Source organism: Oryctolagus cuniculus, chromosome 16 (assembly GCF_051225735.1).
Source record: "Oryctolagus cuniculus isolate XC-2025 breed Fujian yellow rabbit chromosome 16, ASM5122573v1, whole genome shotgun sequence".
Classification (NCBI taxonomy): domain Eukaryota; kingdom Metazoa; phylum Chordata; class Mammalia; order Lagomorpha; family Leporidae; genus Oryctolagus; species Oryctolagus cuniculus.
Window position 1 is genome coordinate 79,928,763 of NC_142882.1, and position 26,051 is coordinate 79,954,813.

General features: G+C 43.2%; 1 protein-coding gene across 7 annotated transcripts in view; it reads right to left on the reverse strand.

The window, feature by feature from the left end:
* ANKIB1 (ankyrin repeat and IBR domain containing 1) overlaps nt 1-26,051 on the reverse strand; it is a 145,916-nt gene that overhangs the window by 39,044 nt on the left and 80,821 nt on the right. For all 7 annotated transcript variants that reach the window (XM_070059821.2, XM_008261743.5, XM_008261744.5 and 4 more), the window contains 2 exons: nt 8,406-8,614; nt 7,229-7,317 (listed from right to left, as the gene is read on the reverse strand). In XM_070059821.2, coding sequence (XP_069915922.2) covers nt 7,229-7,317; nt 8,406-8,614 — 298 coding nt within the window. The remainder of the gene's footprint in view (nt 1-7,228; nt 7,318-8,405; nt 8,615-26,051) is intronic.

Sequence of the window (26,051 nt, forward strand, 5' to 3'; positions counted from 1 at the left end):
AAATAAAATAAACAAAATCTTAAAAAAAAAAAAAAGACCTACTCTAGATACACTTGTCAAGACAATAAGAAAAAAATCACTCTGTAAAGCAGCAGGAATAGAGCTCAAGATCAATTAAATGGTTAAGAGCAGGATTTTGAGTTGGAAAATTCCCGATCTGCCACAAACTGTAGGATCTTAAGGAACTTATTTATTCTTAGCCTTAGTTTCACCACATGTGAAACGAGGTAACAGTCTGTACTTCCCAGAGTTGTTTTACAATATATATTGTTGTTTTACAATATATATATACAATATATATAGTTACAATATATATAGTTACAATATATATAGTTGTTTTACAATATATATATATGAAATATCTGCATGGTGTCTGGCACAGAGGAAAAACTCACAAATTGGAGTAAGGATTATCATTATTAATGTTATTTAATACTGCTTGTGGAAAAGCAAGATTACATTGGATTTAACACTTAATCCTAGAGAAAATAAATGGAAAACTGGACATTTAAATCACCACTCTTGAGTCACACCATTAACAGTTTATTCTACTGATGATACCTTTTTCTTTTAGTTCTCTCAGTCTTAATTCTATTGTGCTTATGACCAAACAAACCTTAATCAGACCTCATCAGATCTGCTCCCTTGGCTCCACACATCATCTTCCTCCACACCCTCAATCTCAGCACCTCACAGAAAACGGAGTCCCCCGGCAGCGCTCTCGGAGTCCTCGCCAGCGCACCCCAAACCTGCCTTTTGCTGTCTTTGCTTTCTCCCCCTCAGTTCGCTGACACAGGGCTTCTTCCTCTCTTGCTCAGGCTGTTCCTCACACAGTCTGGCCAGCTCTAGGACCTGCACTGCCCCACTAACCTGCCCTCGTCTTTGTTACTTTAACGGCTCTTACCCTGGTCACAATACACATATTCAAGTTTCTCCTTTCTTGAAAACCCCTTCTAATCCACGACTCTCTGTAGTTCCACTTATCCTTCACGTCAACGTGTCTTGACAAAACGGCTTATGGTGATTTGTCATTTCTTTCTCGGGTCTCTCTCATTGACTTTTCCACTTACAGCACTCTGGCTTCAATTGGCTGGCTCACAACAGGGCCACGGCAAAGAAATTAGCCCAGTTTATGCAAGACTTCTCCTTTTTAACGTCCCTGGCATCTCTGGAGCATCAGACACGGCTGAATGATTTCCTTTTTCATAGCTCAACAGCTTCTCCTCTCAAATTCTCTCTTCCCTCCAGGTTCCTGAATTTAATTTTTTTCTTCACATGCTTCTTATTTATTTATTTATTTTTTGACAGGCAGAGTGGACAGTGAGAGAGAGAGACAGAGAGAAAGGTCTTCCTTTTTCCGTTGGTTCACACCCCAATGGCCGCTGTGGCCAGTACTGCGCTGATCCGAAGGCAGGAGCCAGGTGCTTCTCCTGGTCTCCCATGCGGGTGCAGGGCCCAAGCACTTGGGCCATCCTCCACTGCCTTCCTGGGCCACAGCAGAGAGCTGGACTGGAAGAGGAGCAACCAGGACAGAATCCGGTGTACCGACCAGGACAAGAACCTGGGGTGCCAGCGCCGCAGGCGGAGGATTAACCTAGTGAGCCGTGGCGCCGGCTGAGACTTCTCATGCTTTTTAACTGTATTTCCTTGTCCATTTATTCTACTAGTGCCCTTGTTACTCCTGACCCCTTATATTTTACTGTTTACTGGGTTTCCACCTCAAAATTCTTCCCTCCCAGTTCCATCCAAACACCCCTAACAACCTGTACGCTAATGACTGAAATTTGAAGCCCAGACTGCCTTCCCTAGCTAGATATCTTAATTACACACGGGATGTTTTCATTTAAATGTCCCACAGGCATTTTAATTTCAACTTGTTTAAAATCTTCCCCTCTAAGGGCCGGGGTTGTGGCACAGCAGATAAAGCTGCCAACCTGCAATGCCAGCATCCCAGGTGGGAGCTGGTTTACGTCCCAGCTGTTCCACTTCCGATTCAGCGCCCTGGGAAAAGCAGTGGAAGATGGTCCAAGTACTTGGGCCCCTGCCACCCATATGGGAGACCTGGATGAAGCTCCTGGCTCCTGGCTTTGGCCTGGCCCAGCCCCAGCAGCTGTGGCCATCTGAGGAGTAACCAGGGAATGGAGGATCTCTCTCTCTGTCTCTCCTTCTCTCTCTGTAACTCTTTCAAATAAATAAATCTTAAAAAAAAAAAAAAAAAAACTTCCCCCTCTAAATTTAGTATAATTTGAAAGCCACACTGTTTTCACATAAAACTCTGATATATCCCAACAGAAGGGCATTTAGTAACTAACTAGCCCCCAATCAAAAGTTGTATGTATTCCTCTGGATGTCAGGGAAAACATTTCGGTGGAAGGATGAATGAAGCACTGAAAGGAAATGCCACAGGGAATCCGTTCTCAAAACATGCTCTTCCGGGCTGCGGGGCTTTCTGGTGGCTTTCAGGGTTCATGAGGTCAGCACTAGCCTCACAGTGGTACTAAGACTGTGTTTTGTTTTGAACTGCTGGTGTTTCGGCATGAATCCCCGCAGCGACACTGAAACTACACCAGCTGTTGTCTCTATCTTAACACTTAGCATCCCACATTTATAGTTTAAAAAAGTTTAATTCAAGAATGTCACTGATGAAAGACTGTTCCTCTTCCAGTCCAGCTTCCTGCTAATGTGCCTGGGAAAGTAGCAGAAGATGGACCAAGTGTTTGGGCCCCTGAACCCGTGTGGAGACCTGGATGAAGCTCCTGGCTCCTGGTTTTGGCTTCCCCTAGCCCTGGCCATTGTAGCCCTCTGGGGAATGAACCAGCAGATGGAAGATCTCTCTCTGTCTCTCCCTCCCTCTCTCTCCCTCTCAAATAAATCATAAAAACAAGGAAGTAAGCAGAATAAACTTCCATACACTAAGACAAGATGGTTGTCTTAGGGAACAACTCTCTGAGATGGTTCATTTGCAAGCAGACACAACTGCTATTTTCATTAAACACTATGTTATCTGAAAAAGTGACTACAAAAATAATTATTCAGAGTTCTGAAAATGACTTTTTTTAAAAAGTGAATTGAGTCTGTCACTTCAAGTATAAAACTAATAGCATTTTTTGCCCATGATAAACTCAAGGTGTCAAGTAAAAATTAGAATTTTGAAAAACTTTTATCTGTTATTGTGAACTTGACAAGCTTCTTAATACTTAAGAGACTTTTTTTTTATTCAAGAGACATGTCAACTTAGAAGATTTACAAAAGTTAGGGGACCAGAATTTTCCAAGTGATAAATGAATGATGCTAAAAATCATGCATTTATTCATGATTTACTCAAATCATAAGACAGATGGATTTTAATGCAATAGAGTACAAAGAGTCTATTGATAAGGTTTCAGAGTTTGCACTTCAACTAAACAACAAAAAGTTATCACTTGCTAAGTTCTGATGTGTATCAAATAGTGTCCATAATTATCTGAATGGACTACTAATATACTTCTCTTTTTTTCACTGTCACATTTGTGTGGCCTGGTTTTCCTTATATTTGTTAGTCAAAAGAATATAGTGCAGCAGATCAATGCAGAAGCAGATTTGAGAATGCAGCAATCTTCCATTAAACTAGACATTAAGAAGATTTGCAGAAAGGTAAAACAATATCATCTTTCTAATTCAATTTTTGGAAATTATAGCTACTGTTCACAGTAAATATTACTTAATATATTATGGAGTTTATAATTGTTATTTTTAAAACGTATTGATAAACTTTTTCCATTGTTAATTCCTAATATATTACATATGGCAATACATAACCTGTAAACGCAAAAGCTTTTAGGAGTTCTTAACAATTTTTAAGAGTGTAAAGGAGGCTCAAGACTAAAAGTTAAAGAGAATTGCTATGGGGCCAGTGGCCAGTTTGAGTCCCAGCTGCTCCACTTCCAATCCAGCTCCCTATAAATGTACCTGGGAAAGCAATGGAGGATGGCCCAAGTGCATGGGCCCTGACACCCACTTCAGAGACCCGGAAGAAGCTCCTGATTCCTGACTTCGGATGGGCCCAGCTCTGGCTATTGTAGTCATTTGCGAAGTGAATCAGTGGATGCTTCCCTCTGCCTCTCCATCCTCCCCCTCCCCATCGTAACTCTGTCTTTCAAGTAAATAAATCTTTATTAAAACAAAAAAAAAAAAAAAAAGGAGAATTGCTATATGTAGATGTTCTTTTTGCATGTAACAGGAATCTCTTCCTTTTAACTATGAATAGGTTCCCTGGAAATTTGGGTATAGTTTATTTTAATACTTAAAAAAGTCCCCTGTCAATGTACACAGTTTTCTTAGACGATGTTTTGAATTGTATGTATTCTAAATACATCAGAGCAGATTTAAATGTTTCTAGGGGTGTATGACAGAATTGAGAAGACCTCACAGAAGACAGGATCAGTTCTCTGCTAGCCATCAACGTCCACTTTTCCACTAAGTCTTAAGAGCAGAACCAAGAGTTGATGAGTCAGTAAAAGGAACAAATCTGGGGCAGACTTTCCCTGTATTTTTATCCTGTAGGTCAGCTTCACAGTTAATCACATGCTTGCTTTGCTTATTACAATGCCAAAAGATATTTATTGGATAATTTTATTATGTGCCAGGCCCTGTTCTAAGCACTTTGCCTGTATTAAGTCACTTAATAAACTGACAATGGTCCTATGGAGTACTTAACTACTATCATAATTTCATAGATTAGGAAACTGAAGCATAGGTAATTTACCATTTACTTAAGTCAGTAACTAATACACAGCAGAGATGGAATTCACAGCCCAGTAGCCTAGTATGTCTAGAACCTGAACTCTCATCCTCAGTACTGAGAAGGCTATTATGGTCTGGATGGGAGACAATCATGACAGTTCATTTAAGCCCTTGGTACAGGTGCTTCATAGCATCTGGTGCACCTGTAAGAGGGGCTGGGAAGAGCAACATAGACTGAGGAGCTTTCAAGTGACGTGAGGATGTTAGAAGCACTTCCTGGTTTTGAGACAGGAGCTTCTTTTCTACAAAAAGACTGCATGAGTTAAAAAGTGATTAAAAAAAAAAAAGACCTAAATGAAAGATCTCTGTGAGTGAGATCCCAGTGGAAAGAACAGGTCTTCAAAGAAGGAGGTACCTTTCTCTGAAAGGAGGAGAGAACTTCCACTTTGACTATGACCTTGTCTAAATAAGATCGGAGTCGGCAAACTCAAAAGGCTTCCATAGCCTTGGCGACTCAAGACAAGAGCCTCGGGTGATTACTGATGCCATAAACAAGAGTGTCAATTTGTTAAGTCAACAACAGGAGTCACTGTGCACTTACTCCCCATGTAGGATCTCTGTCCTTAATGTGTTGTACAATGTGAATTAATGCTATAACTAGTACTCAAACAGTACTTTATACTGTGTTTCTGTGTGGGTGCAAACTGATGAAATCTTTACTTAATATACACTAAATTGACCTTCTGTATATAAAGAGAATTGAAAATGAATCTTGATGTCAATGGAATGGGAGAAGCAGTGGGAGATGGGAGGGGTGCGGGTGGGAAGAAATCCAAAAGCTGTACTTTGGAAATTTATATTTATTAAATAAAAGTTAAAAAAATGATTTTTATCAACATATGAATCGTCCACCATGTAAGTTGTTTTACTGGTGCTTGACTTGAAAGGAAAAGGCAGAGATGGGCAGTAGAATTCCAGGTAGGCCTGTTAGATGCCAGGAAAATAGCAGTGGTTCCTGTGATGTGAGGAAGGTGAGGAAGGTCAAGAAAAGTTCAAAAAATTTCGAGTAAATCGAAAACTGAGAGCTCAGCTTTCACAGCCACTAAGGCCAACAGCTGCAAACCCAGCAGAACCAGGCAACACCTGCTGACACAGCAGAGCTAACTACTTTAAGCTAAATAAAGCTCTGTACCTGGGCAAAATTTAGAGTCCAGGATGGCTTTGGACGGTGAGTGCTGAACCTTGCCAATCAGTTTACTGTGTCAGCCCCACTGATGGCAGCCTACCTAACTAGACTCAGAGTACAGTCTAGCCTGTTTTAAAAGGAATGACTTGATATTCTTATTCATTCTTTTTAAAAAGCAAGCTTTTTTCCTCTTCAAGTGAAATTTTGCCTCATACTCCAATTTGATAAACAAAAATAAAGAAAATGTACTAAAAATGAAACCAGAATGACAGATTGGTAGGCTGCCTTAACATCAGGGGGTACAGTGGGTATAGGAGGGTGAGCGGGAGGCAGAAGGAGGAGGTCAGGAGGCATTGAAGGGGAAATGAGGACATTTTCAGAGTATGGATATAATCATCCTGACTGTGGTGATGATGTCATGATTGTGTACACACACAATCACATAGATGTGAAAAGTTACAAAATTTATTTTTATACATGTGGTTTGACGTACGTCAATAGTACCCCAGTAAAGCTGTTAAATGAACAAAACAAAAACAGAAAATTTGCTTGGGTTCTTGCTCTTTCACTCATATGACGTTCCCCACCTCCCTGCACTTGGTACACATGAAAAAAGTTTGAAAACTTCTGATTTTTAAGACTTCCTTACATACTAACTAACATGTTTCATGTAACATGTAAGTCTCCAAACTGTAGCTCTGTGTTGCCAGAGATAAGGCGACCTCCTACTCTCGTTATACTGATCTTCGTGTTTACAAATCTCTTCCAAAAAGTGTAATCTGAGACCAAAGTCAATGGATAATGAGAATACATTCTGATAAGATAATGGGAAACAGATTAAACACAAACATTTGTAAGATATACCTAACCACGTCTAGCAGAGACATATAACTATACATTGACTAAAAAGGAATTTTAAATATGCACATTCTTATAGATTTTCAAGGCTAACTACTTGTCACAAAATATTAAAAGAAAGCACAAGATCAAACACAAACTTTGGGAGTAATACAGAAATTAATTCTTACTATTTAGGGATAGCTGTGAAATTTACATTTGATGCAACATAAATTAAACCACCAAGAAAATTTGTTCCCAAAAGTACCTGACATTGAACTAAATAGCATTAAATAATATAGCAGGGAAGATGTGAAAAATCAGAAAAATAAACATATTCCTCCCTAGTAGTAAAACACATTTCACTTTAACTCTGAGACTAACATAAAGAAGCCATATTGTTACATTGCAAGCAAACATTTTTCATTACCAAATCAAAATGCTATCATGCAGTAAGAAATGCTAAGTTGTTCATATACTCACGACTCCCAACATCCTCTACAAAAGTCATGTCCACAGGGCATATCCACTGGGTCTTCAAATACAGAGATACTACACATGCAAATGTCACACTGGAGAGGAAGAAGAACAGTGATTGAAACAGTCTCACGCTGTGGGGCAAAGAACAACGCATTCATTTTGTTCATTAGCTTGAAGGCAAAAATATGAGTACAGTACGTATGAATTTTAATAGTTAAGCAGCTCAAAGTTATAAGGGCAGTTAAAATTAGTGTACATACCTTTAAATAACAAACATCATGACTAACTCATTATCAACTACTGTGGAATTTAAATGTTGCATTATAAAAGTCAAACCCTTCAGTTCTAAATTTATGTATTACTCAGATTTATTCAGGTCAAGAGCAAATTGCATGCAAAATAATCACTTCCATATCACATCCTTTTCCCTATACTTACCCTGGGGAATCTGTAAAAACAGAGTAACTTTGTATTTAACACAGCAACTCAGGATATTCTGAGTAGCAACTTGAGGCTTTCTATCCAGGGAATCCTGCTAGAAAACCACGCATCTTCTAACAGACTTCCTGGAAGCAGTCTCTATGTTACAAATGCAAATTACACAGCTAGGATTCTGTTTTCCAAAATGATCTAGATAAAATAAAATATGTAGTGGCTAAATCATTCAACAAGTATCAACGTTTCCTAACACAGCACACCAGCGGTATGATGATTTAAAAACCCAGACAGCGGCAGTACTACTTCTTCACAGGAAAGAAATATCACTGTGGAGATGCATCTGCAGGACAGACGCCAGAGGCTTTACTGAAAGTGCTTTAAAGTGAACAGCTTTTAAGAAACTATAAGAATGTTTTTATATTTTTGGTTTAACTTGCCTATAAACTCAACTTCTAATATTTCAGTAGCTGTGTTCAAAGCTTTAAGCACCTGGAGGTTTTAAGTAAAAATATAGCAGATGACTTCCCCAAACTCTATCTTGAAATGAGCAAAGAAAATCTTTTGTTTTTCAATCTATACTGGAGAAGCCACAAAAGCATTCTGTGATAGTAAACAATAAAGCATGGAAGTAACTAAGCATTCAAAGAATCAGTTACAAACTTAAGGATACTCCACGGAGCAATATTAAACTGGCAAGACTAACAACAAAGTCATGGAAAGGACACTGAAAGCCCAACCATACCAAACTGGTGTCCAAATCCCCAGGAGATAAGCTGATTTCATCGGGAGAGGTGACAGAAGAGCGTGTGGTCCTTGGAGTTCTTGGAGAAGGCAGTGTGTCCCAGGCGTTGTACCCGCTTGGTGGTGGAGTTGGCATCTGTACACCTGATCGCTGGCAGCAATTCTCTGGGTTGGACATCCACGCTTCAAGTAACTTCTCCCTGTCCCAGTCTTTAGGACAAATGGAATAGAGATCTCTCAAAATACATGGAACACTGTAATGTTTATTTAAATACTACATTAATGAAAGAAAAAGTGAGGATAAATGAAAAAGATACAGGTCATTCAAGGGAAACAAGTATTTCTGCATAAGCAGTCACTGCAAATGAGTATCTAGGTATGTTATATTCATTAATGCTTCTTAAGGAAATTAAACTCTTTTATAACCTACTGTGGCTTACAGCCACGTCAGCATCTAACAACATGCTCCAAATTCCCAGTAACTTTTACTGATATTCAGCACAGCTGGCTCAAACCAAATTCTTGTTAACATAGGCTTAATTTAGCTTCTCCATTCTTTCAAGAAAAATATATAATTTTGAAATTGTCCTCACTAATGTCAAATTGTGACGTGATTACGTGTAGCTCACTTTCAGCATGTCAAAACGCAACCGTCGGGTTCTAAAAATCACTTGACAGCTTGGAGGCAGAAGGGACTTCTGAAGGGATCAGGGCTCTAATAAAGCTCTAGTAAACTGGGAATAAATTCCGTTTAACTGAGTTCAAACTTGACTTAACTAAAAAAATTATCTCCCTATTGTGAACACTTCACATTTTTTAAACTCATGGGCAGAAAGAGAGGAAGAGAGTTACCATTTCCTGGTTCATTCTCCAAAGGCCTGTAACAGCCAGGGTCAGGCCAGGGCTGAAGCTGGGAGCTGGGGGAACACTATCCAAGTTTCCCACATGGGTTGCAGCTTCCCAATTACTTGAGCCTATACTGCTGCCTCCCAAGTTTGCATTAGCAAGCAGCTGCAGTCAGAGCTGGGGCTGGATTTGAACCCAGGCACTTTGTACAGGGCCATAAACCCAGTAATCATTTCTTTAAATAAGTTCAGGGCTCATCTGGCTTCATAAGCAGTTTTTCCAAATATTCAAGCAGCAATTAATTTTTGGGTTATTTCATGAGTATAATGAATGAAAAATAGATTCCAAGATATTTTTAAAAAGCTATTGGGGGGGCCAGCGATGTGGCATAGCGGGTGAAGTTGCTGGCTGCAGTGCTAGCATCCCATATGGGCACTGGTTTGAGTCTGGGCTGCTCCACTTCTGACCCAGCTCTCTGCTAAGGCCTGGGAAAGAAGTAGAAGATGGCTTAAGTCCTTGGGCCCTTGACCCAGGTGGGAGACCCAGAGGAAGCTCCTGGCTCCTGGCTTTGGATCAACGCAGCTCCGGCCATTAAGGCCATCTGGGGAGCGAACCAGCGGATGGAGAACCCCCTCCCCCCGCCTCTCCCTGTAACTCTGACTTTCAAATAAATCTTTAAAAAATAAAAAGAGCTATTGGGAAAATATGAAATACCAAAACCCAACTTCACTTACAAATAAATCTTTTTTTTAATTTTTTTTTTATTTTTTATTTTTTGACAGGCAGAGTGGACAGTGAGAGAGAGAGACAGAGAGAAAGGTCTTCCTTTGCCGTTGGTTCACCTTCCAATGGCCGCCGCGGCCGGCGCACCGTGCTGATCCAATGGCAGGAGCCAGGAGCCAGGTGCTTTTCCTGGTCTCCCATGGGGTGCAGGGCCCAAGCACCTGGGCCATCCTCCCCTGCACTCCCTGGCCACAGCAGAGAGCTGGCCTGGAAGAGGGGCAACCGGGACAGAATCCAGCGCCCCGACCGGGACTAGAACTCGGTGTGCCGGCGCCGCTAGGCGGAGGATTAGCCTAGTGAGCTGCGGCGCCGGCCCCAAATAAATCTTGTTATTTGACATTACCATTATACAGAGTTGGTCAGTTAAAATGTCAAATTAAAAGAACAATTATATACATATATGCCAAACATTTAACAAAACATATGCATTAATTTACCAATCCTGTTTATGTAGAGCCAAGTCCTTTTCTTTGGATGTTGTTCTGCTTCTATTTCCTATTTCTTGTCTAAACTACAAACAAAAAAATGCTGTCTGCAATTTCTCATTGTTATTTCCTCAAACTAAGTTTTTTAAAAAAGATTAATTTGTTTATTTGAAAAGGCAGAGATATGCAGTGGAGGGTAGAGGAAGACAGATAGACAAAATCGATCTTCTATCCATTGATTTACTCTCCAAATGGCCACAATGGCTGGAGCTGGGCTAATCCAAGGCCAGGATCCAGGAGCTTCGTCTGGGCCTCACACATGGGTGCAGGGACCCAAAACATGGGCCACCTTTCACTGCTTTGCATTAGCAGGGAGCTGGATCTGAAGTAGAGCAGCCGGGACTCAAACCGGCACCCATATGGAATGCTGACACTTCTTAAGCTTCTATGTTACAGTGCCGGCCCCTTAGAGTAAGATTTTTTTTTTTTTTTTGACAGGCAGAGTTAGACAGTGAGAGAGAGAGACAGAGAGAAAGGTCTTCCTTTTTCCGTTGGTTCACCCTCCAGATAGCCGCTACGGCCAGTGTGCTGTGCTGATCCAAAGCCAGGAGCCAGGTGCTTCCTCCTGGTCTCCCATGCGGGTGCAGGGCCCAAGCACTTGGGCCATCCTCCACTGCCTTCCTGGGCCATCCTCCACTGCCTTCCCGGGCCACAGCAGAGAGCTGGACTGGAAGAGAAGCAACTGGGACAGAATCCGGCGCCCCAACCGGGACTAGAACCCGGGGTGCCGGTGCCGAAGGTGGAGGATTAGCCAAGTGAGCCGCCGTGCTGGCCTAGAGTAAGATTTAAAAAGACAATTGCTTGGGCGCCGGATTCTGTCCCGGTTGCCCCTCTTCCAGGCCAGCTCTCTGCTGTGGCCCGGGAGTGCAGTGGAGGATGGCCCAAGTGCTTGGGCCCTGTACCCCATGGGACACCAGGAAAAGCACCTGGCTCCTGGCTCCTGCCATCGGATCAGCGCGGTGCGCCGGCCGCAGCGCGCCGGCCGCGGCGGCCATTGGAGGGTGAACCAACGGCAAAAGGAAGACCTTTCTCTCTGTCTCTCTCTCTCACTGTCCACTCTGCCTGTCAAAAAATTAAAAAAAAAAAAAAAAAAAAAAAGACAATTGCTTAAGGTATCTGAATGCAAAGTCAGTTGTTTTATTCACACATAATAGAAATTTTCAAAGTAACTTGTCTTTATCAAGGATGTCCAAAGCATCTAACCTTTGTTTTTTAACACATGCTTTATCAGTAATGGGTCATTATGTTATATAATCACAATAAGTGTTGTAACTGAGATGACCAGTTTGGTAACTGATGCCTGACAAGCATGCAATGGAAGGAAACTGGGAATTCTGAGAAGGAGCCTCCCAGCCAGGGGCATCCTGTCTGTTTGACAAATAGAATCCTGAAATTTGGTTAAGAAGAGCACCTAGGGGCAGGCGTGGTGGCACAGTAGGTTAAGCCACTGCTTGTGACACCTGTATCCTATATTGGAGTGTCAGTTTGAGTCCAGGCTACAATACTCTCAATCCAGCTTCCTGCTACTGCAGCTGGGAAGGCAGTGAATGAAGGCCCAGATACTTGGGTTTCTGCCACCCACATGGGAGACCTGCTTGGAGTTCTTGGCTCCTAGCTTGGGCCTGGCCCAGCTCCCACTGATGTAGGCATACTAGTGGGTCGAAGATCTCTCTCTCTGTCACACTGCCTTTTTTTTTTTTAAATAAAAAAACAAACCACATTTATTTATTTACTTGAAAGGCAGAGTGACGGGGCGGGGGGAAGACAGAGAGAGTGGGAGAGAGAGAGAATCTTTCATCCACTGGTCCACTCCTCAAATGGCTGCAATAGCTGCAATTGGGCACATCTGAAGCCAAGAGCTTCTTCCGAGTCTCTACTTGGGCATCTTCTGCTGCTTTCCCAGGCACATCAGCAGGGAGCTGGATCAGAAGTGGAGTGGGCACCCATATGGGATGTTTTACCCATTAGGAAGGGCTTTACCCATTAGGCCACATCACCAGGCCCCACTCTGCCTCTCAAATACATGAATAAGTAATCTTTTAAAAAAGATCATTTACTATATGATGACACTTCAATCTAAGTAAAATATTAGGAAATCAAACACAGTATGACATATACTCAAAGACCAAGTATGTCTTCTTCTTGGAGTAAGAGAACAGCTATGCATTAAGAAAGATCATTTATAATAGTAACATAGCAAAGAAGAAAAATAGTATTATCACTTTTTAATATTTGAAATAAGTGAGTCAAATTGAGTGCTCTTAAAAAGCAAGATAGTTTCTAACACGATAAAGAGAATCTGATTCAAAGCAATAGCTTCTTTAAAAAAAAAAAAAGATTTATTTATTTATTTGAAAGGCAGAGGCAGAGAGAGGTCTTGCATCTGCTGGTTCACCCCCCAGATGGTCACAATGGCTGGGGCTGCACCGATCCGAAGCCAGGAGCTTCTTCTGGGTCTCCCACGTGGGTGCAAGGGCCCAACAGCTTGGTTTGTGCCTTCTTCTACTGCTTTCCCAGGCCATAGCAGAGAGATGGATTAGAACTGTAGCAGCTGGGTCTTGAACCAGTGCCCATAAGGGATGCCGGCACTGCAGGTGGCAGCTTTACCCGCTACACCACAGTGCCGACCCCAATAGCTTATTTCTTAATTTAAAACGCTGCAGGGAGAGCCGGTGCTGTGGCGCAGTGAGTTGAAGCCCTGGCCTGAAGCACCAGCATCCCATATGGGTGCCAGTTTTAACCTTGGCTGCTCCTCTTCCGATCCAGCTCTCTGCCATGGCCTGGGAAAGCAGAAGATGGCCTAAGTCCTTGGGGCCCTGCACCCACGTGGGAGACTTGGAAGACACTCCTGGCTCCTGGCTTCGGATCGGAGCAGCTCTGGCCGTTGTGGCCATCTGGGGAGTGAACCAGCAGATGGAAGATCTCTCTCCGTCTCTACCTCTCTTTGTAACTGTTTCAAATAAATAAAATAAAGCTTAAAAAAAAAAACTACAGGGATTTTCAGAGTTTCAATTATTATCTATTCACTGATGCATTACCAAAATCTATTTCCTGCCCAACTGATTCTGAGCTCTGGATAGTTTCTCCATTTGGATTTCTCAAAGTCTACTACTGCTTAGTACACAGTAAGGTGACACAGAAATTGGTGACTGAACTTCAACTTAGGCCAAGAAAATGATAAGCGTCAACAATACTGAATGTTACTCAGGAGTATTGGCCAATGTAATTAAAACAGATAGGGGCCAGTGCTGTGGAGCAGAAGGCTAAGCCTCCACTTGCCAGCTGGAATCCCATATGGGTGCTGGTTCTAGCCCCGGCTGCTCCTCTTCCAATCCCGCTCTCTGCTATGTCCTGGGAAAGCAGTACAAGATGGTCAAAGTGTTTGGGCACCTGCACCCTCGAGAGAGACCTGGAGGAAGCTCCTGGCTCTTGGCTTTGGATCGGTGCAGCTCCAGCTATTGCAGCCATTTGGCAAGTGAACCAACAGATGGAAGACCTCTCTCAGATCTCTCTGCTTCTGCCTCTCTGTAACTCTGCCTTTCAAATAAATAAATCTTTTTTAAAAAAATAAATAAAACATAAAAGGTAAGAAAAACATGGGGACAGAATTCCCATTATTTACAAATGATATGGTCCCCTCCTTGTAATCCTGAGAAACCTCAAGAGATACTTTGAACATAACAGATTTTCACTTCTGGTAATGGTGATGTAGCTCCTATCAGACCGACCCTGTTACACTTAACAAATATAAATGTTGAACAAAACACAAATCACAACTATCTGAAGCCATTAGACAACTGTGGGGAGCAACTGGGAGCAACTCGGACTAGACTAAGTTACTGGAATTAAGACTTATTCTATGCATCTGCTCTCCCACAATATGGCGCTGGGAGAGGAGGAAACAGCTTCTACACAGCTGCCTCCAGTTCAACCAATAAATAGCAGGAGCTGCTCCTGATTGGAGGAGAGCAGCGTACTCGGTGTGTGGGTAGCAGAGTTGGGATTGGTGGAAGAGGACTATAAAGGAGGAGAGAGACAACATGCACCAGGAACATCTATCTGAAGGAACACCTGTGCAGCCCCTGAGAGAGCCGGCCGGCGGTGTGCCGCTCCCCCGCGGAAGTGAGGAAAGTGGCAGGGGGAACCGCCCTTCCACGGAGGTGGAAGGTTGGTAGCCAACCCGGGAAGAACCAGCAGCAAACCCGGGGAGGGCTGAGCAGACAAAAGAACAGCGCAGGGTCCTGTGTCGTTCCTCCACGAAGATGGGGAACGACATAATGGTGCCGTGACTCAGATAGGAAACTTAGGAGGGAAGAAACGGGAAGAAGTGGGAAAATACCGGAGAGAGAGACTAGCAAAGAGCCTAGGGAAAAGCCGGACGGAAAAGGTGCCGGAAGAAGCTATTGAAAGCCTAGGCATAGACTCGGATACGGACAGGGGGAAAGAAGTTAGGATTTAAAGTGAAAGCAAGAAGAAACTTAGACTCAGATACGGACTGCAGGTTGAAAGCGAAAGTGAAACCTAGAAGAAACTTAGACTCGGATACGGACTGTGGGGAGAAGCCAGGAGAAATGAGAGGGGAATATTGTTGGAAGAAAAGTTAGGAAACATACCGGGTAGAGAAAAATGTTAGGGAGGATGAAGCCACGGGGGCAGGCCGAGGCGGAGACGTAAGCTATGTTGGAATTCTTCAAGTCAGCCCGGGGAGCAAAAGGCGAAATGCTAAACCAGAGGCAGAGACGCGTCAGCTAGGTTGGAATCCGTCAGATTAGCCCGGGGAGCAAAAGACGGGAAGCCAAACCGAAAGGCAGAGACGTGAGCCAGGTTGAATTCGCCAGGTTAGCCCGGGGAGCTTAGACTGAATACCGGTGGCGGAAACGTGAGCTAGGCTGTGTGATTCGCGGAAGCCGCTGCGTGCAGAGAGAGCACGGGGCGTGAATAGATAGGGAACGCGGGGCTGGCGCGAAGGCCGTGGAGACCGCGGAGCGCGCAAAGCCGAGCCGCGCAGAGCCGGGAGCCCGCCGCAGGGCGGGCGCCGGGAAGCGGCGCAGAGCCGGGAAGCCGCCGCGGGGGAGGCGCCGAGAAGCAGCCTCGGGGCGGGTGCCGGGAGGCCGCGGAGATAAGAGAAACAGAAGTTTGGAAGTAAAATGAGAGAAATAGGAATGCTGGCAGATAGAAGTAAAATAGGAGAAACAGGAATGCCCGGAGATAGAGAAACAGAAAAATAAGGCCTCCCCACAACATGGCAATGAGAGGGCTTGGATTCGGTCTGCCTGATTAGTAAGACGATAAGCACCTGTGGGCAGCTGCAGGTCACCGAAGACAGGCACATTATCAACACCAATAAGTCTCCCCACAATACGGCAATGAGAGGGCTTGGATTCGGTTTGCCTGATTGCTAGGGCTTGTAAGCACCTGCAGGCATTTCTAGCAGAGCAGAGCATGCGCTGCAGGGCACCGAACACAGGCATGCATCAGCGCCTAAAAACCTCCTCACAACATGGCAAAGAGAGGACCCGGATTCGGTTTGCCTGATTGGTAGGGCTTGTAAGCACCTGTGGGCAACTCTAGCAAGCAGAGCAGAGTGTGTGCCGCGGGGCACTGAAGACAGGCGTGTATCAACGCCAAAAATAAAAAGAAAGGGGGATCTGTGGGGAGCAACTGGGAGCAACTCGGACTAGACTAAGTTACTGGAATTAAGACTTATTCTATGAATCTGCTCTCCCACAATATGGCGCTGGGAGAGGAGGAAACAGCTTCTACACAGCTGCCTCCAGTTCAACCAATAAACAGCAGGAGCTGCTCCTGATTGGAGGAGAGCAGCGTACTCAGTGTGTGGGTAGCAGAGTTGGGATTGGTGGAAGAGGACTATAAAGGAGGAGAGAGACAACATGCACCAGGAACATCTATCTGAAGGAACACCTGTGCAGCCCCTGAGAGAGCCGGCCGGCGGTGTGCCGCTCCCCCGCGGAAGTGGGGAAAGTGGCAGGGGGAACCGCCCTTCCACAGAGGTGGAAGGGTCGGTAGCCAACCCGGGAAGAACCAGCAGCAAACCCGGGGAGGGCTGAGCAGACAAAAGAACAGCGCAGGGTCCTGTGTCGTTCCTCCACGAAGACGGGGAACGACAGACAACAATCAAAAGCTTATGATGTACATAATATGATAATTACAAAGGATGGAGCAATGGACTCAAATAGGTATAAGATTCTAACACCGTGAAGTGGTCAATATTAATTCTAAGTAGTTTGTAAAAAGATATGAATGTATATGGTAGTCAAGAGAGTATTTCTTAGAAGAATGCAAAGAATGATAGTTAAAATCCCAACAGATAATTAAGATTAATTTCTAAAACTATTCAATTAATTCAAAAGACAGCAATAAAGGAGAAACAGGAACAAGAAGCATGCAATGACAAAAAAAAAACCCATTGAAATATAAGACAAATTCAATGACAACAATAATAAATATGAATGAACAAAAAACAGGTCAATGAAAACTTACAGGGTGTTAGAGTGGATCAAAAAAGCAAGATTTAACTATATGCTATCTCAGACATGTAAATGGCATAAGAAACCTTAAGTGCTATGTTAAAATCACACTAAAAAACAAGTATAGGGGCCGGCACTGTGGTGTAGCAGGTAAAGCTGCCGCATGCAGTACTGGCATCCCACACAGGTGCCGGTTTGACACCCCAGTTGCTCCACTTCCGATCCAGCTCTCTGATGTGGCCTGGGAAAGAAGTATAAGATGGCCCAAGTCCTTGGGCCCCTGCGCCCATGTGGGAGACCCGGAAGAGCTCTTGGCTCCTGGCTTCGGATTGGCTCAGCTCCGGCTATTGCGGCCATCTGGAGAGTGAACAAGTGGAAGAGTTCTCTCTCTCTCTGCCTCTCCTCTCTCTGCGTAAATCTGACTTTCAAATAAAATAATATTTAAAAAAAAAGTATATGAAGGATACTTCATGATGAGAAGTGTCACAAAGACATTAAACGTGCATAAACCTAACATTAGAGGCTCAAAGTATAGTAAGCAAATTGACAGTCCTAAGGAGGATACGTACACAAATCCACACATGTGAATAGAAATTTTAACATTCTCTCATCAACTCACAGAACCAGGCAATAAAAATTGACAATGACATCTTAAACTACATCATCAACATTAATTAACATTTATAGAATACACAAATGCAGTCTTTTTTTTTTAGATTTTTATTTGACAGGTAGAGTTATAGACAGAGAGAGAGATAGACAGAGAGACAGGTCTTCCTTCCGTTGGTTCACTCCCCAAATGGCCGCTATGGCCAGCACTTCGCCGATCCAAAGCCAGGAGCCAGGTGGTTCTTCCTGGTCTCCCAAGCGGGTGCAGGGGCCCAAGCACTTGGGCCATCCTCCACTGCCTTCCTGGGCCACAGCAGAGAGCTGGACTGGAAGAGGAGCAACCAGGACTAGAACCTGGCGACCATATGGGAGGCCACAGGCAGAGGATTAACCAAGAGAGCCATAGCATTGGCCCTGCACAATGCAGTCTTTTCAAATGTAAATGGTACACTCACAAAGACAGACCATACCTACTCAGATTAGGTCATTAAACAAGTCTCAACAAATTTCAAGGAACTGAAATTTTATTGCCTGTGTAAATATTTAACAGTAAATTACCCAGAAGAATAAACTATATCCTAAATAGCAGATGTTGTCAGAGAAGAAAGGGGAATTTTAAATGAATGATGAAAATATAACATGCAAATCTTTGGCCTTGGAGGAAACAAAACAAAATATGTGAACAACAAACCACAAGCAGAAATACAAATTTCCAATAAACATGAAGATATATTAGATCTCACTTGTAGTTAAGAAGTTCAGAGTTTTGGTTAAAACATATTCATGGAATTTTTAATTTCATCGTAAGGAATTTTTGTAAGCAAATAAATAAAGATATGCTTTAAGGATGTTAATTACAGTAATATTTATAATAGCAAAAAATTGTACAAATAATCAATAGAGGATAGTATGTTTATGTAACCTGATGATTACGTAGCCATATATTCACTTATATAGAAAGCTTATTTTTTTAAGATTTTTATTTATTTATTTGAAAGTCAGAGTTACACAGAGAGGAGAGGCAGAGAGAGAGAGAGAGGGGTCTTCCGTCTGATGGTTCACTCCCCAATTGGCCGCAATGGCCAGAGCCGCGCCAATCTGAAGCCAGGAGCCAGGAGCTTCTTCCAGGTCTCCCACGCGAGTGAAGGGGCCCAAAGACTTGGGCCATCTTCTACTGCTTTCCCAGGCCATAGCAGAGAGCTGGATCAGAAGTGGAGCAGGTGGGTCTTGAACCGGCACCCATATGGGATGCCTGCACTGCAGGCGGCAGCTTTACCTGCTACACCACAGCACTGGTCCTTAGAAACCTTTACATCACATATTAATTTTAAAAAGCACATTATAACATAATATTATTGTTAAAAAATGTTGTTTTCCGTGTCCTATTTGATTTAATATAGATGATATATTATTTTTAGAATCACATAAAAATCATCAGAGCTGTTTTCAATTTGAAAATAACTACAGAAAATTCATTTTTGTTTCTTTTATCTTTCTTCCTGGTATAATTACTATATTATTTTATGTTTTAAAATTTTATTCTCAGCAAATGTTTCTTCATGCCTAAATCAGTAAATAGCTGTTTTTGTTAGATCACTTTCTACAGCCTGACAGTATAAGCACATCGGAAATGCATTCCCTACGTAGTTCCTTAAAGCTTCTCACTTTTGCCATTTGAAATGCTGGTAATTAGCTGTCATATAAAGATCATCCTTTGGAATCCAGCAGTCTTGAGTTCGGTTTTACCCAATTTGATTCTAATTCTTTCAACTTCCAGTGTCTGGAAAATATTTGGTATTGGGTCTGCAACACAGAAATGCTAATGGTAGCATTAAGTGGTATAATGTGTTAAAAATATATCTTTGTAATAAAGTAATTCATGAGTAAGCACCAACTGCCAAATTTACTTTAGTTCAGCAAATTAAAGAATATTCTTATATAGAGCCAATTAGACCTGTTGGAAAAGTTTAGGTGTATCATAAAGAAATTGTACTAAAAACAAATTGACATTATGTAAAAATACACCATGTATTATAAAAGCTTGAGATATACAAAGCAAAGATTTTTTTTTTAAAAAAGATTTACTTATTTTATTTATTTGAAAGGCAGAGTGATAAAGAGAGAGAGAGAATCTTCCATCTGCTGATTCATTCTCCAAATGGCCACAGTGTCCAGGGTTGGGCCAGGTAAAAGCCAGGAGCTGAAGCTTCTTCCAGTTCTCCCACATGGGTGAGAGTGCCCAAACATTTGAGCTGTCTTCTGCTGCTTTCCCAGGCACATTAGCAGGGAGCTGGATTGGAAGTGGAGCAGCTGAGTCTCAAAACTGCACTCATATGTGTTCACATATGTTGGAATTATAGGCAGAGGCTTTACCCACTATGCCACAATGCCGACCCCCGAAAATAAATTTTTTAAAAAGGTAAAACTATTTTTTGTGTTATAACAAAGGAAAAGCAACAGCTACTATACACAGATTAAATATGCTAACGTTTACTCCTATCTACCAATAATTTTTTTTTTTTAATTTTTATTTTTTTTTTATTTATTTTTTTTTTTTTTGACAGGCAGAGTGGACAGTGAGAGAGAGAGAGAGAAAGATCTTCCTTTGCCGTTGGTTCACCCTCCAATGGCCGCCGTGGCCGGCGCACCGCGCTGATCCGATGGCAGGAGCCAGGAGCCAGGTGCTTTTCCTGGTCTCCCATGGGGTGCAGGGCCCAAGCACCTGGGCCATCCTCCACTGCACTCCCTGGCCACAGCGGAGGGCTGGCCTGGAAGAGGGGCAACCGGGACAGAATCCGGTGCCCCGACCGGGACTAGAACCCGGAGTGCCAGCGCCGCTAGGCGGAGGATTAGCCTAGTGAGCCGCGGCGCCGGCCCTACCAATAATTTTTTTGGTGACAATTTCGGTTTTGATTCTATCGTATCAGTTATTCAGTAAGTATTTATTGAATGCTTATATGCCATGAACTATATCAGGCAGTGGGAGATACAAATGTCTGGGAAAACCAGATGCAATTCCTGTCTTCATGAATTTATAGTCTAGGAAGAAAAAAGATATTGGTAAAATAAAAGCATAAACAAAACAATCATCTCTGTCAAACGCCATGAAGAGACAGAGAATTAGAGTGAGGGATGCTAGAGACGGTGACGCTGGAACATGGCCTGGAGCGGGCATGTAAAGGATGAATGGGAGTTAACGGGGTGAAAGAAGGCGGTGAAGACTTTCCAGGGGGCCGGCGTTGTGGTGTAGCAGGTTAAGCCACGGCCTGCAATGCCTACATCCCACATGGGCACCGGTTTAAGTCTCGGCTGCTCTCTTTCGGATCCAGCGCCCTGCTAATGCACCTGGGAAAGCAGCAGAAGATGGCTCAAGTCCTTGGGCCCCTGCACCCGCGTGGGAGACCCAGAGGAAACACCTGGCTCCTGGCTTCAGCCTGGCCCAGTCCTGACTATTGCGGCCATTTGAAAACTGAACCAGCAGATGGAAGATCTCTCTTTCTCTAATTCTACCTTTCAAATCAATCAAATTTCATAAGCAAAATGGGAAAAAAAAAAAAACTTGCCAGACATACAGGACACAGCACGTTCAAGGTCCTTAGGAAATTAGAAAATTCAGTGTAGCTGGAACATGGAGACTAGGAGGGAAGTAAATAATTCCAAATTTAGCTTAGAAGTGATAGGAAATCAATGAAAAATCAGAATTGGGGATAGGAAGGACAAGCGGTCACAATTAGATTTGAGAAGATTTCTTCTGACTACCATAGAAACAAGCAAAACAAACTGCCTATGGGAAGAAGGAAGGCAGACCAGACATGAGTAATTGGGAAATAATGGCAGCTACAGCTGGGTGATGGCAGTGGATATGAGGAGAAAACAAGTCCAGGATTTGGGAGCTGACTGAGAATTTGGTGATGATAGAACACATGGGGGTGAGGCAGAGGGACTGTCAAAGCTGATACCCATGTTTCTCCTGTGGCTGGCTGGCTGCTTGGCCAGCACCAACACTGAGATATAGGGAACCAGGGACGGCTGGGAGAGCCTGCCCGCAGTTTCAGACATGTCGAGGTTAAGGTACTTCCAAGATATCTTGGAGTGGCTTTCAAACAGGCAGTTATAAGACAAGGAGTTCAGAAAAGAGGTCCAGTCCAGAGGGAGAAAACAGTATTTATAAAAGCCTTGGGAGATGATATCATTTCCTAGGAAGAGAGGAAAATGAGAAGAGAAGATGTATCCACCGAGGTTTATTGCTCCTTGAAGATGATGGACCTCTAAAGAAGTTAAAAATAATGTTTCAATATAAATTTATTCTATGCACAAACAAATTATCTTTGGTCTCATATGCAGTGAATTTTCCTTATTTTCTCATTAGGTAGCATTTTATTATATGCTACCTTATTATTAAAATAATCATTAAGTAGCATTTATCATTAGGTAGCATTTTTAACTTACATTTATTACTGGGGAAAACTCACAGATCTCCCTTTATATTCCCAACACAGGCCTTCTTAAAACTCAATTACTGGGGCTGAGGCTGTGGCACAGTAGGTTAATCCTCTGCCTGAGGTGCTGGCACCCAACATGGGCACTGGTTCTAGTCCTGGCTGCTCCACTTCCAATTCAGCTCTCTGCTATGGCCTGGGAAAGCAGTAGGAGATGGCCTAAGTGCTTGGGCCCCTGCGTCCACATGGGAGACCCAGAAGAAGCTCCTGGCTCCTGGCTTTGGATTGGCGCAGCTCCAGTCTTTGTGGCTATTTGGGGAGTGAACCAATGGAAGGAAGACCTTTCTCTCTGTCCCTCCCTCTCATTGTCTTTAACTCTGCCTCTCAAATAAATAAATAAATAAAATCTTAAAAAAAAAAAAAACAAACCTCAATTACTACTTAGTAAGTAAGTACTGTCCAGCATTTATGCCTTCTGTTGATTCTAGAACACCTTTGTTACTCTGGGACTCAATGTGACAACAGACAGTATAAAACTCTATTTTCCTGTATAAAGCTGAATGCTTCCCGTATACAGCTGAGAGAACGCTAATAAGGAAATAAGCTACAAACCTCCCGAACAGTTCAGTTTAATAGCTCTGAAACAGAGTCTGTCCTGGCTTTAAAGAGCAATTACAGTAAACTGTGGTTCTGTGCTTGTCTATTTTATTCAATAACGTCATTTATCTCTCTCTGTAAATCTTATTTGATTATCAAATGTCAGTGATACTATCTAGAAAGTACAGAAGAGATGCTCAACTGAAGACCTGCATTACCTCCACTTTATGTCTAACTGGGGAATGAAATATAGAAGAGTAAATTATCTGGCCAGTGCCGCGGCTCACTAGGCTAATCCTCAGCCTGTGGTGCTGGTACCTGGGTTCTAGGCCTGGTCAGGGTGCCGGATTCTGTCCCGGTTGCTCCTCTTCCAGTCCAGCTCTCTGCTGCAGCCTGGGAGGGCAGTGGAGGATGGCCCAAGTGCTTGGGCCCTGCACCCCATGGGAGACCAGGAGGAAGCACCTGGCTCCTGGCTTCGGATAGGCGCAGCGCCGGCCACAGTGGCCATTTGGGGAGTGAACCAATGGAAGGAAGACCTTTCTCTCTGTCTCTCTCACTGTCTAACTCTGCCTGTCCAAAAAAAAAAAAAAAAAAAGAATAGTAAATTATCAAAAAAGTTATTGCAGGATATACACATGTCAAGTAGGAAAACTCAATTAGATTTCACCCTATTAAATTTGTTTCTGTTATGTGAAAATAATTTGGAGAACTATCAATGGAGCTGACCACCTTATAATACTTGATGGTTTTATAAACATATATATATATACACACACATATATATACACACATATAAAGGAATGTTCCTTTTAATTACAATGAATTTAACCATAAAGTCAGTCTTGGATTCTATATGCTACTTTTAATATAGTAAGTGTGATACAATATATCACCTGCTAAATGCAGATGCCTGTGGCAGAGATGGCTGTCTGTACAGGACAATGGTGAGTGTGGAACGGTTGCTCGCAGTTACTGTGGTCACGCATCTGAATTACAGCTAATGGAGTATGTGCAGAAGTGATGTCAGCCACCTCTTGGCCTGGCTCGAAAAGCTGCTCACACTTACTCCTCCTGTCTTTTCCTTCCTGGCTTGTTGGCTGGAATGAAGATGGTCCCAAAGGCCACCCCAGAAGACACTTGTTCAGCATGGCAGTCACAGTCAGATGAGGGCCTCTGAGACAATGTGGAGCAGAGCCCCCATCCCACCTGATCAAAACCAAGATGCTTTTGACCTACTATGTGATTAAGAAACATTCACATGCTGGCGCCGTGGCTCACTAGGCTAATCCTCCGCCTTGTGGCGCCGGCACACCGGGTTCTAGTCCCGGTCGGGGCGCCGGATTCTGTCCCGGTTGCCCCGCTTCCAGGCCAGCCCTCTGCTGTGGCCAGGGAGTGCAGTGGAGGATGGCCCAGGTGCTTGGGCCCTGCACCCCATGGGAGACCAAGATAAGTACCTGGCTCCTGCCATCGGATCAGCGCGGTGCGCAGGCCACAGCGCGCTGGCCACGGCGGCCATTGGAAGGTGAACCAACGGCAAAAGGAAGACCTTTCTCTCTGTCTCTCTCTCTCACTGTCCACTCTGCCTGTCAAAAAAGAAAAAAAAAATTCATAGTGTGTGAGCCTCCGATTTTGCCTCGCAGCCAGCCTACTCTAACCAGCAGAGGAGGGAGGTCCCCTTATCTGCTGAGGGTGTATTCTAAGACCCCAGTAGATGCCTGAAAGTGTGCATGGCACCAAACTCTTTCTATGAGTATACTGTTTTCTACTACTATACATACCTATGCCACTGGTTAATTTGCAAATTAAGCATAGTATAAGATTAACAACCAATAATGAAATAGAATAACTGTAATAGGATATTGTAACAAAGTTGCTGGCAGCGTGACATTCTTGCATTTAGAGGTCATTCCTAAGTAAAATAATGGTTATCTGAACAAGACTGAGAAGACTACTAATATTAGCAAGTGGGTGGTGTATACAACATGGATACACTGCACAAAGGGAGGATTCATACTCCTGGGGGGACTGTGTGGGATTTCTTCACACTACTCAGAATAGGGTATAACTCAAAACTTACAAATTGTTTATTTCTGAAATTATCCATTTAATATATATTCAAACTGTGGTTAAGCATTATCACTGGCTAAAAAGGAAATATTTGGTCTTTAAAACAAAAATGTAGACAAAATATTTTTACATATATGTATATATAAAACATTACCTATTTATTCCATCATTTTCTGAAGGATTAATGTTAGGTATTGTGGAAACAAACATACAAAAACATATTTAAAGCTGCTTTCCAAGAACTCCCAAATTCATAAAAAGAAATTAAGATTATAATACTGTATTCTAAATATATGACATGTATATTTGATGGGATATAAGGTAACAGATAGGAAAAGTCCCAGTGGAGACTTAGAAAGACATAGCAGAAGTTTCCCAGAAAAGATAATTTCTAAAGACAAACTGGAGTGAGCAAGTTAAAGAAATGGGAGACTGACAGCCCAGGTAAAGAAGCCTGCACCTGGGGCTGGTGCTGTGGTGTAGCAGATAAAGCCGCTGGCTGCAGTGCCCGCATCCCATATGAGTGCCGGTTGGAGACCCGGCTGCTCCACTTCGGATCCAGCTCTCTGCTACAGCCTGGGAAAGCAGTACAAGATGGCCTCAATGCTTAGGCCCCTGCACCTGCATGGGAGACCCAGAAGAGCTTGCAGCTCCGGCCACTGTGGCCAATTGTGGAGTGAACCAGCGGATGGAAGACCTTTCTCTCTCTCTCTGCCTCTCCTTCTCTCTCTGTTTAACTCTGACTTTCAAATAAATAAATCTTTAAAAAAAGAAAAAAGAAAGCCTGCACCAGGGACCAGAGTTGTGGCACAGCAGGTTAAGCCCCCGCCTAGAATCAGTAGATGGAAGACCACTCTCTATGCCTCTCTCTCCCTCTCTCTGTCACTAAATCTTCAATTAAATAAATAAATCTTAAAAACAACAATAAAAGAAGAAGCCCATGACAGTGAAGAGTTTTCAGCAGAGTGACAGCTCAGATGGGCATTTTAAAAGAACAACCACAGGGTCCTGGTAGTAGATAGAGCCACTGCCTGCAGAGCCTACATCCCATATGGGCATCCCAGCTGCTCTGCTTCTGGTCTAGCTCCCTGCTAATGGCCTGGGAATGCAGTGGACGATGGCCCATGTGTTTGGGCCCCTGCACCCACATGGGTGTCCCCAAGGAAGCTCCTGGCTCCTGGATTCGGATCCACCCAGCTCTGTCCATTGCAGCCATTTGGGGGAGTGAACGAGCATATGGAAGATCTGGCTGTCTGTCTTTGTCTCTTTCTGTATCTCTGCCTTTCAAATAAATAAACAAATATATCTTGGAGTTCAGCTGTGGACATCCTTA